The sequence below is a fragment of the Pipistrellus hanaki genome, assembly GCF_964339955.1.
Source record: "Pipistrellus hanaki genome assembly, chromosome: 18".
Lineage (NCBI taxonomy): Eukaryota > Metazoa > Chordata > Mammalia > Chiroptera > Vespertilionidae > Pipistrellus > Pipistrellus hanaki.
In genome coordinates, this window is record NC_140520.1 from 11760913 (window position 1) to 11773185 (window position 12273).

Sequence of the window (12273 nt, forward strand, 5' to 3'; positions counted from 1 at the left end):
CTTTAAAAAACTAATGGAGCGCCCTAGTTGGTTTTGCTCAGTGGATAGAGCGTCAGCCTGCAGACTGAAGGGTCCCAGGTTCGATTCCGGTCAAGGACACATGCCTGGGTTGCAGGCTCCATCCCCAGTTAGGGGTGGGCAGGAGGCAGCTGATCGATCAATGATACTCTCTCATTATAGACGTTTCTATCTCTCTCTTTCTGAAACATACAAATATATATATTTTAAAAACACACACACAACTAATGGAGCTCATTTGCCGATATGCAAAATAACTACAGGTGCCCCCCATGCCCTCATTTGCCCATATGATCCAAGGCTGTGGTGCCCCATCCAAGGCAGAACTGCCTCGTCCTCTCCTCAATCCGGCTAAGATCCTGGTGCAGAAAAAAAAAAAAAAAACCTCCCGCACAAAGGCGCGGGCAGGGCAGCCCTCTTGAGCACGTCAGGTCCACGCGGAGAGGAAGCACGAGACCCCCGACCGACGCGCCGGGGCCGCCGTTACGTAACCGGTGGGGGAGGGGCGGGGCGTTCCGCGAGCCGGAAGGCCCCGCCCCTCCGGCCTGACCGGTTCGTTGGGGCGCAGCTCTCCGGAAGCTCCCGCCCCTTCGCCTTTTATGGGAAGTTTTTTTTTCTCTTTTCCTCTTTACTGGACGCCCCAGCGTCACACCGGCTCTAGAACCGTGTCGAAGGGAACGGCTCTCTCACTCCTTACTTCCGCTTCCTTCAAGTAAGGAGTCGGTGCCTTCCCCTTTTTTTCCTCAGCCAGGCGACAGCGGCGTAGGCTTGAGATGTTTGGCTTCAAGAGAAACGCAGTCATCGGACTCAACCTCTACTGTGGGGGCGCCAAGCTGGGGGCCGGCGGCGGCGGCGATGCCGCGTCGCCTTCGGGAAAAGGGCTCCTGCCGGCCGGGAAGGAGGCCGCCGCGGCGCGGCGAGAGGCCGGGGGAGGGGAGGCGGCGCCGGTGATTGGCGGGAGCGCCGGCGCGAGCCCCCCGGCCGCCCTGGCGCCGGACGCCCGGAGGGTCGCGCGGCCCTCGCCCATTGGCGCCGAGGGCCCCGACGTCACCGCGACCCCCGCGCGGCGGCTGTTCGCGCTCGTCGGCCGCGCGGCGCCGCCTGAGAAGATGGAAGCCGCCGCGGCCGCCGCCGCCATCATGTCGCCGGAAGAGGAGCTGGACGGGTACGAGCCGGAGCCTCTCGGGAAGCGGCCGGCCGTCCTGCCCTTGCTGGTCGGGGAGGCCAGCCGCGGCCCCGGCGCGGGCGGCTCGCTGCCCTCCACGCCGCCCCCAGCGGAGGAGGAGGAGGACGACGAGCTGTTCCGGCAGTCGCTGGAGATTATCTCTCGGTACCTTAGGGAGCAGGCGACCGGCGCCAAGGACACGAAGCCGCTGGGCAGGTCTGCGGCCTCCAGCCGGAAGGCATTAGAGACCCTCCGGCGGGTCGGGGACGGCGTGCAGCGCAACCACGAGATGGCCTTCCAAGGTAAGAGGGCTATCGTCACGGAGGCTGCGCTCTCTCTTTTTTATTTTATTTTATTTTTAGTCAGTGTGGAGACGGTGGCTCTCATCCTATTTCCGAAACCAGAATATTCTGGCCATGAGTCATTGTTTCCGCCCACCCACTCGATTCTCTGGGAACGGCTCCGCTCAAAGGCCGGAAAGGGTGGGATGTCAGTGTTCGCCGGGGCGCTGCGGGGCCCGGGGGCGCCGGCTCCCCCCCCTCCTCCTCCGTGGGTGGGCCGCGGGCCGCGCCGCCCAGACAAAGGCGGCCGTGAGACCCCGCGTGCTTCCCTCCTCCCAGGTATGCTCCGCAAGCTGGACATCAAGAACCAGGACGACGTCAAGTCTTTGTCTCGCGTGATGGACCACGTGTTCAGCGACGGGATAACAAACTGGGGCAGGATTGTGACTCTCATTTCTTTTGGTGCCTTTGTGGCCAAACACTTGAAGAGCATCAACCAAGAAAGCTGCATTGACCCCTTAGCAGAAAGCATCACAGACTTTCTCGTGAGGACGAAACGAGACTGGCTAGTGAAACAAAGAGGCTGGGTAAGTTTGTTCTCGAAGGTTCTAGAAGGGGTTGGGGTGGGGGTGGAATTGGAACGGGGAGGGGTTTTATAGAGAAGGTGGGGATATAGCTAAAGGGTTTGTCCGATGCACAACTCAAATTTTCCACGCTCTTGACTGGTGGACCTCCGGGTGCTTGATGTGAATAAGAGAGTCCATAGAGGTGGTGGTGTGACTGTCTTTAAATTTTTGCAGCAAAAATCCTGGTTTCCTGTAGGCTATTTTGCTGGGTACCTGAGTCTTGCTTTTGTTGTTTTGTTGTAATTCAGTTGCATACTCATAACACCAGTGGATTCAAATTATGAAGCAGTGTAACCTGGCAACTTAATCACCTGGTGATAGTAAAATACATTCCTTGCTGCACACCCACCCTCGTTTTAAGGGAATGTCTCTTTTGCAAGCTGGGGGATAAACAATGGTTCATAGTGTAATGGAGACGGGGTTTAGGTGTTTCAATTTGCCTTTTATTTGTAAGTCAGTGGGAAAACCCCATACTTAAAAATGTGCTTTTCTTTTTGTTTTCTAGGATGGGTTTGTGGAATTCTTCCATGTAGAAGACCTAGAAGGTGGCATCAGAAATGTGCTGCTGGCTTTTGCAGGTGTTGCTGGACTAGGAGCTGGTTTGGCATATCTAATAAGATAGCCTTTTAAGTGAAAGAACTGACTCTTAACCAACTCCAGGCACCACAACCACAACCATCTGCTGTGAAAAACAGTGTATTTATGAAGTTGGACTTCAAAGCTATCCATGCTGTAACCTCCACGCAACGAGAAAAACGAGTGGCAAGAGGATTATGGCTAACAAGAATAAATGTCATGGAAAAAGTAGTCCCCATTGGAGAGTCACTGTCTCTAAAAGAAGCAAAGTTAAGTTTCAGCAACCTGCAAACTTTGGGAGGCCCTGAAGGAGGACTTTTAGATTTAGTGAAGATGGTAGGGTGGAGAGACTTGCTATCCTTGCCTAGAACAGGAGAGTGGCCAGTAGCCAGGCTAGTCATGCAGAGTTCATTACATATGCCCATTAATTTCTATAGTGTTAAAAGACAAGCACTAACAATGCCAGTGAACTGTAAAGTGAATTTAAGCTACAACAGAAATATGACTAGAAGCCTCAGTACTGTACAACAGAGTGTGAAGGGAAGCTTTTTCCTCTGTATAATTGGCTTTCCCAAGTATGCTTCTTGAAGAATACAAAGTCCAAGTGCTCAGGACTTTATACCTGTTCTACTTTGACTTGGTTTGAGTGGTTTAGTTTGTTAGCCTTGTAATGGCCACGAATACTTGACTTAAAGGCTCAATAATTGTAGTTACAAATGTGGATTGTCCTCAATTTTTAAGATAACAACTTGTAAATGTGTTTGTCTGTAAAAATTGTATATATTTTTACAGAAAGTCTATTTCTTTGAAATGTAAAGGCACAAGAGTAGAATTTCCATTAGTTTTTTCATACCATTTTGAAATTTACAATTTCTATAGTTAGGAACCTAATTTCTTACAGCTTTTCTATCCTAAACTTTGTCCTGGTCAATTCTAGATTGTATACAGAACCAGTTGATGTAATTGTATGCAACCTGGTTGTGATGGAACAATTCTGATTCATAACTATGCAGGCTTTAATTTTCCTATCAGATTTTGGTAAGTATTCCTTATAGGGCTTTTTTTTTTTTTTTTTAATCTGGGTTGAGAAATTGGGTAATGGAAATTCTTTCAATACATTACATGTAGATTTTCAATGATTGAGTCAGGTGGTTTTAAGGGGGGTGGGAGATGGGGAGCAGGCCATTGATTTACAAATAATGAGCTCTGATTGGGCAACAACTTGTTTTTTGAGTTCTTTCTGTTTCAACCTAGCTTAACTGGTGAACTAATGAGCTCTGATTGGGCAACAATTTGTTTTGCGTTCCTTCTGTTCAACCTAGCTTAACTGGTGAAATTTGTGTTCATGAGTTCATCTGCAAAGCTTTTAAAAAGGTTTTCAGCTGTTCCAAATGGGATTTACCAGCAGTATGTGTATAAAAAGATCTCATCAGGTGGATGAGAGATGTTTGATCCCTTTGCATAAGTTGTAAAATTATGGCTTTGAAAGCAGGCCATAGTCTAACCATGGTGCTATTTTAGGCTGGCTTGTTAAACACGGGTCTAAGCCTAATATAAAAATAAAGCAAATACTTAATTGTTTCATTTCTATTAATGATTCCCAAACTTAGTTTTAAATTTCTGCATTGGCATCCCTTCGGATTTCAGAACTTGTTCTATTGAACTTACCATTCGTTTCCTATTTTTTCTTTGAATTACTTGCTGCTTGTTCTGCTCCCTCTACAGATATTTAGATAAATTTCTACATAAATTTCTACCCTGTCATCCCTGAACTCTAGCCTATTTAGTTTTGGGCACTAGGAACCTAAGTAACCACCCCTGTAGGCAGCCACAGACCTTTATCCTTCATGAATTTTATCCTTGGTAGTAGTACATGGTTCTGTGAGGCGGGAGGAGTCCCTTTTCCTACCTTTTTGGGGGGAGAGGAGGAAATTTCAAAAGTCCCCTTAAAAATTCTTTTTTTAAAATATATATTTTATTGATTTTTGTACAGAGAGGAAGGGAGAGAGATACAGAGCCAGAAACATGGATGAGAGTCATCGATCAGCTGCCTCCTGCACACCCCCCACTGAGGATATGCCCACAACCAAGGTACATGCCCTTGACCGGAATCGAACCCTGGTCCCTTCAGTCCCCAAGCCGACGCTCTATCCATTGAGCCAAACCGGTTTCGGCAGTCCCCTTAAAAATTTTTAGAGGAGAGAATATATTACATGACTTTCTCTAGATTCCTTTGAATATGATCGTTGAAAATTGTAGAACTAGGTACTGAGTGCTATAAAGGCTAGAGTCAAGCTGAAGAAAGCAATGTTGGAACTAGGGTCATTTGAACACATCAGCCTCAGAATGTGATCTTTAGTCTGGACTCCAGATAAAAATAGGCATGAATAAAATGACTAAGAATGTAATAGGGAAGAATGCCCTGCCTGCCCATCTCCGAGCCATAAAGTCATCTAGCTAGAGCTATTTTTACCTATGTATTTATCATTCTTGATCATAAACCACTTATTTATATCATGTCTGTCTCTAAGGACCTAAAAGCACTTTATGTAGTTTTTAATTAAACTTAAGATCTGGCTAAGGTGACTGAAAGGCCTGTCTCCCCATATCCAGTTGTGGAAATGAATGCTGAAATGAGGATCTTAGTTATATTGTTTGTGAAGGCTTAGGGAGCCCAAGTACTTTGGAAAGGGTGGATGGTTTTATAGGGAGAGGAGGCACTTGTTCTAAGTGCTGACTAGCTACATACTTCAGGCAAAGCCTCCCAAATGGGAAAGGAGGGAATGCTTGGAAAGATGGCTGTCTCAGCAACTTCTGTCTTATGCTTCTCTCAGGGAAAAACCTTCAGTCCTCTAGTGTAACAACATTCTGTAGGGGTGGACACCTTGGTTCTGGTGAAACAGCTGCTATTGTTAACAGCTGTACCATTGGGGTTAGGACCAACTACAAATTAAATGTGGGCTGTAAAATTTAGTGTGTTTCCCTAACTTCCTGTTTTTTTTCCTGAGAAGAAAATAATAAATCTTTATTCAAATGCAAGGTGTGGTATGGGTGTTTTCTAATCTGCCTGTCTTCCCCGTTTTAGGCAAGCATTTCAGGAAAGTCAGCTGAGCAAATAAGTAAAGGTGAATTAACAAACAAAAGCAGCCCCATAAAGCTAATTTTAAAGCTAATTTGCCTTAGAGCAAAGGACAATTCCCTTCAAAATAGTTAACTTTCATTCAAATTAGAGATGTTGGAATTTTAACTAAATGCATTGCTATTGTATTTTGGAGTAGTTCCTGTTCATTTTAATGCAAAAATCATAGTTTTCTGTTCAGATTTTCTTCTAGGCATCAACTGCTGGTATAATTTTGAAGTCAGAGGGTTCAGTCTCCCCATTTCTAGAAGAATTAACACCCAAAGTTAAGGGTTTTAGTAAGATTCTTGGTGCTAATGTTTCAGTACTTTTACCCTTTCCTCTGCCAAAAGAGGTGAGAATAAGCAAGTAAGTTTTAGAAATGCTGTCCTGTATTTTCTGCTAGCTTAGAGTCACCATGGAAATGTGCAAATACGAGGTTTGCATATTGGTTTCAAGTCCTGAGCACAAAATGCTAATGTGTGAGCAGGATTCTGCTTTCCCCCATAACTGACACATTTTATTGCAAAGAAAGGAGTTTTTGTACAAGTGCATACCCAAGGAGCGGGGTGGAGGGGGAGGGTATTAGGACACAAGGGCCCAAATCTTGCTTGGCCTGAGTCTAAGAAGTACTACATTTCCAGTTATATGTTCTGACGTGAAGCCGTGTCTGTGGCAATATTCCTTAGTGGAACACCCCAAAAACTTGGGTAACCAGGTACCATGAGTCACTGAGCAAGTCAAAATAATCACTTCCCTTCATCTGACACAACCAGACTTTTCAGTTCCTGTTTTGTGACTAGAGCCTGCCTTTCACACTGTTTCAGAAAGTTTTCTTTAAAGATATTGGCAAGTGGGAAATTTTACAAAAATTAAAGTGGAATAACTGGTTCCAGCCAGATTCCCAGAACATAGGCCATTAATTCCTGGGTTTCAAGATGATCCATTGAGTCTTAATTTATCCTAGTTTTCAGTTGGCTCCACTTGTTCAGTGATTACAGAACTTTGTCTTCTTGAACCGTCCCACAGTGTTCCAAGGGTGCTGGGATTCAAGATTTGAAAACTTTGTCCCTCTTTTGTTTTAAAGTTACAGTGTTCGCTTAGTTATGTGAAGCATGTGGAAAGATGAGGGTTGGGAATCTGCCTCCAGGCAGAAGTAGATGACCTTTCTGAGAATTCAGTGTTTTTTTACTAAAGATTCTTGTGAAGTAAAAAATAGACACATATATGAGTGGCAAACCTTGGTTCCCACACTGTACCTGGTGTCTCTTAAGGGTTCCTTTCCTTACCTGGTTAGAAGTAGTTCCTGGCTGTTGCGAAGTGTGTTGTTTTACCCCTTGCAAATAACCATTTTCATAGCATGTTTCTGCCATTGGTTTCTGTATTCTTACTTTGCCTTCTCTCACTCCCTGTTCAGGGATTACCTTAGTTTATTAAAAACTAGAGTCCTCAGCATGTACCCCACCCACCCATGCCGATCTTTGGGTGTTAGGCGTTTTGGCCGCAGGCCTTTTATTTGTATAGATTCTTTAACACTGCAATGAGCTGGAACATTGAATGAGCTGTAGGCAACCAAATGTTGAGTCTCAATCCCATTACGTTGCAGTGGACTGCTTATTGTGTACTATGCACTATTGGGTGTGTGAATTATAAAGGGAGTAATGCTTTAAGAAAGTCAGGAAAGACAGGGAACAGTCAAAAGAAATGACAACTAAATGCAAGGTAATCTCTGGATCCTGAATGAATCAAGTATAAAGGACATGGAGACAATTGGGGAAATTTTAATATGGGCAATTTGTTAGATATACTGTGTCAGCGTTAAATTTTAAGAGTGTATTGTATTGTGATGTAAAAGAATGTATTTTTTAGGAGATATATTCTGAAAAATTTGCATAACTAGAATGAGAAAGCAAATGTGGCAGAATATTAAAGCTCACAATTGAGTAGGGTGACAAAAATAAGTAGAACACTGCATAAAACTGCTGTGGTAAAGTAGTATAAGAATAATGTGGGACACAGCAAGGGGACAACTTGAGGGTGGTCAAGAAGGCTTGAGGGTAGTCAACCTCAAAACGTTTGAGGTTGGACCTTAAAGAATGAGTGGAAACAACATGCACAGAGTTGAGAAAGAACTTCTACAGTTGTAGGAGGGAGAGTTTTTTGTTGTTGTTTTTTTAATTAAATTATTATCTGTGTACATATTTTAACATTGCCCCCCCATACATACCCAGGAGGGAGAGTTTTATAGATTATTCTTATCATTTCATCTTTCCTCCCTGCCTTCCTTCCCCTTTGTCATACATGACCAGTGAATATGTGTTATCTCTTCAGTTTTTGCTATTTGGGGCCTTATATAAAAACTAGAGGTCTGATGCATGAAATTCATGCACGGGTGTGGTTCCTGGGCCTGGCCAGTGATTGAAGCATGAGTGTCTGATATGGAAGGGCGGGTCCCAGCTGACCTTTGAGCCCTGGGCAGCACTTGGACCCCGGCATGACCTCTTCCACCTGAGTCATCGGGCCCTGCGGTCACCCTCAGCACCTGGGAGCTGGGCAGTGACCCCGCCCCCCACTACTGCCGCTGGGGCGATCAGTGGGACAATCAGGCCCAGCTCACACCTGCCTTGGCCTGGCACTGCCCGCTCACCTACTCCACCATCTCGCCGCAATCCTGCTCCTGTCACACCCGGCAGTGCCTCCACTGCCAGCACCGTGTTGCCGACACCCACCATGTTTCTCGCCACCCCCCAGTGGTCAGCCCATGTCATAGCAAGCTGTCGAGTTCCCAGTTGAGGGAACAATTTGCATATTAGGCTTTTATTATATAGGATATTGGGAAACGTGTAGAAAAAAAGATGTATTTTTTGTCTTAGAGGTCTGAATTTGGTGTAAATGACGGTGCATTGTATTTACTTGAGAAGTAAAGGTAGTCTTCATGGTTAACTATCATGTTAAAATTGTGACCCTGAGCACAATTTTAGGATTGTGAGTGCAGGTGTTGGCACTGGCAGGCCTGCTTTGAATAAAGTCCTCAAAGCTCACACATCTCACCAGCTTTGTGTCATCTTCCCCCACCCGGGTTTATATAACCGTGGAATGTAGGACTGAGTGCTATCTATGCTCTCTGCAGAACAGAATTTTAATAAGGAACCACTTCCCCTCCCCCATAGTTATTTAGCTGATCCTCCAGATACTGAATGGTGGCTCTACTCTCCCTGATCTTGTTCCCGTGGGAGACTTACAGCGATTGCCATCCTGGTTCAAAAAACCAGTTTGCTCTGACTGCCCAGACTTTCCCACCGGCTGCATTCTTGCCTATGAGCTCATTGTTTTGGCTTCTCTGCCTGTATAAATCCACAGCCTGTGCCAGAGGTCTCAGCCGAGGCCCCTAACTAGCTGGAGCTGCATTCCATTCAGAATTTCACCACTCCCACTTGGTTTTCTTCCCGCCCTCCTGTGGTCACATGTGTATGTTTATTCAAGTTAGCCTGGGGACAAGGTGTGCTGGGAAAGGGAGCCAAGGAAAGAATGTTTAACTGTTGGGCTTCATCCTGGCATTGAAAGATTAGTTTTCCACTTTATTTTGATTAAGAAATGTTTAAACTCTGCTTCTAAAGAAAGTTAATTGTCTAGTAGAAGGAGATGGTCTTGAAAGTTTTGCTAGACATTGATTTCATTGTCTCCCTTACCAGGCTGGTATGACTCTCAGGTGTCCAAATTTTTTTATTTTTTGCGGGGGGAGATAGGGATTTGGAAACATTGCTTTCATACGTGTTATATTCTGCAATCTCTATACTCAGTTCTCTCATGCATTCCATTCTCAGCTCACACCTCCATTCTAGAGGTTGCCTGGAGCAGTTACCACCCATCTCCTGTCCTTGGTGGCAAAGGGGGAGGGGGTTGGGCAGAGGAGAGACAGCTGGGCTCCTGCAAGGAGCAGCTGTTGGGTTTCAGTGCTTGTTACTGAAATTTCCTGGGAGGATAGCTTGTTTATTTCCTTAGCCTCTCAAAGCTCAGATCTAAGGCAAGGTGGGACCATCCACTGATAGGGCATTTCTCTTTAAGTTTTGGATTAGCACTATAAGAACTGGTTAAGCAGTTCCTTTCCACCAACCGTCTCCTTTTCAGTGTTTAAAAAAAAAAAAAAAAAAACTAGACCGGGGTTGTGGGAGGTAACAGTTCTCATTTCTCAGAAATCCCTCTTGAGGCAAGTGAAGAAACAGAAAGAGGAAAATGAGTTTTGTTTTGAAATGAGGTCTTGTTTTCAGAGCTTAGTAATGGTGGGGAAGAGGGGTGGTTTACCTACTTGCTTGCCCCTTCCCCCACCTCCAAGTTTTAGGTCTGAACCAGGATAGGATTCCCAATTGTGAACCATGAAAGATAAATTAAATTTTAGTGAATGAAAGAAAAACTCCTAATAGCAATAAGGATTTGGAAGCAATCCCTGGTATAGGTTATTTTTACATTTATTTTAGGGGGGGGGGGAAAGAAACATCTAGTCCAATTATTTATGCCTTCATTGGTTGGTTCTTTTATGTGTCCTGAGTGGGGATCTAACCCACAACTTGGTGGGCAGGGACAATGCTCTAACTAACTGTGCTAGACCAAGTATATTTGTTTTATTACTCCCTTGGACCCAAACACTGAATACTTTTGAAATGATTTTTAATCCCTTGCAACTTTGGGTTGAAAAATAAAAATTTAGATAGTATTATTTTTCCTAAAATGCTGAGAAGTCATAAAAGACATTTGAAAACAACAAAAACGCTTAAAGCCATTCAAGATCTGGATCACTGTGGCCGGAATTACTGAGTGTTTTGATAAAGGGTGCTTGCTCTAGCTGAGGAGGAGAATAAAGGAATGAGGGAGGATTTTATGAAGGTCTGCAGCAAGTCTCCCCAGAATATGCCAAACTCACATGCGCATTCTTTTGAGCTGAAAACAAAGCCTTAACAAACTCAGGAAGAGGTTTTCTGTTGTTGTTGTTTTTACCTGCCTAAAGAGATTCAGATTAAAAAACCGCTTCCGGAAGGGAGCCTTAGCACAGATGAATTATGAATTAAGTGGCAGACCGGGAGGATCCCAGCAAAAATCTGTTCCTTAGATTCCCCTTTGTGTCCTGTTATTCTGGGTGACCTGCAAGGATTTGTTTACCAAATGTTTGCCCTTTTCTCATCTACCTGTGAATTGTCTACGTGGGGAAGCGAAAAATGATTTTCCTTCCATCTTTCTAAATTCTTCTGGTTAGTCTAATAATCCAATTAACAAGATACAGATTAGCAGGAGAAAATGTCCAAACTTTATTACAGATGGACATAATACCCAAAATTTGGGGGAAGTTCAAAGGTTTTTCTACAGTCTTTTTTTTTTTTTTTTAATTTATTGGCAGGATTTTTTGTAACACTGTTGCCATATCTTTTTTATTTTATTTTTTACATTTTTTATTGTTTAAAGTATTACATATAGTAGTACATATATCTCCTTTCTTTTCCCCATTGACCTTCCCCCAGCGTCCCCTATCACCTGCCCTCATCCCACTCCCCCAGTGTCTTGGGTCCATTGGCCGTGCTTATATGTATGTATATCTGGGTTGTAGGGTTTAATCCTCATCCTGGTTGGAGCAGAGGCAACCTATGGATGTGTCTCTCTCACATCGATATTTCTTACAGTCTTATTTCTTAAAAACCAGTTTAAAATCAATATCCCAAAAGCCATATTCTGGGGTGGCAAAACTGGTCACCCCCGCCTTAGTCCAAAATGACATATATACCTTATTTTGCCTTACTGTCTTTAGACTATTCATGCTTATGTGAATTCCCCATGCAACACATTATTAACATTTGATGTTCTCTTGTTAATCTGCTGTATGTCATTTGAATTAACCAGCCAGAAGACCTAAGGCAGTGGTCAGAAAACCATAGCTTGCAAGCCACACGCGGCTCTTTGGCCCCTTGCGTGTGGCTCTTCCACAAAACACCACATGCGGGCGCACACATACAGTGTGACTGAAACTTCAAGGCCCATGCCCTGAAGTCGGTTTTCGGCTCTCAAAAGAAATTTCAATCATTGTACTGTTGATATTTGGCTCTGTTGACTAATGTGTTTGCTGACCACTGCCCTGAGAGAAGCCACTAAGCAGCAGACATCAGTAGGTGGGCTGAGCAAAAGGTCCTGCAGCTGTATTTGGAAGCCCAGAGGGGACACAAACAGGACTTCCTGGACAGAGCAGATCAGACAAATAGAAAAAAGTCCCAGGGGTCCGTATACTACCAGTCTGCCACATTGGCCTTAGCACCCATTTTTGTCCAGCCTGAAAGCTAAGAAAGGTGTTGGGGTTTTTTTTTTTTTTTTGCATATAAAATAATTGAAAAAATTAATATTTTGTGATTGGTTAAAATTATATAAAACTAAAATTTCAGTGTCAAAAAGTTGATGGGAACACGGCCACCAGGCCCATTTGTTTACATGTGGTCCTGGGCTGCTTTGGCG

General features: G+C 44.5%; 1 protein-coding gene across 2 annotated transcripts; it reads left to right on the plus strand.

The window, feature by feature from the left end:
* Positions 1-635: 635 nt before the first annotated feature.
* MCL1 (MCL1 apoptosis regulator, BCL2 family member) lies at positions 636-5705 on the plus strand. Of its 2 annotated transcripts, XM_084866111.1 has the most exons (3): positions 649-1485; positions 1804-2051; positions 2596-5705. In XM_084866111.1, exons 1-3 carry the CDS (start codon positions 792-794, stop codon positions 2710-2712), a joined length of 1059 nt encoding a protein of 352 aa, XP_084722237.1. In that variant the 5' UTR covers positions 649-791; the 3' UTR covers positions 2713-5705. The 2 variants fall into 2 exon arrangements, with proteins under 2 accessions (XP_084722238.1, XP_084722237.1); XM_084866112.1 differs by lacking the exon at positions 1804-2051 and having other exon boundaries at positions 636-1485.
* The last annotated feature ends 6568 nt before the right edge of the window (positions 5706-12273 follow it).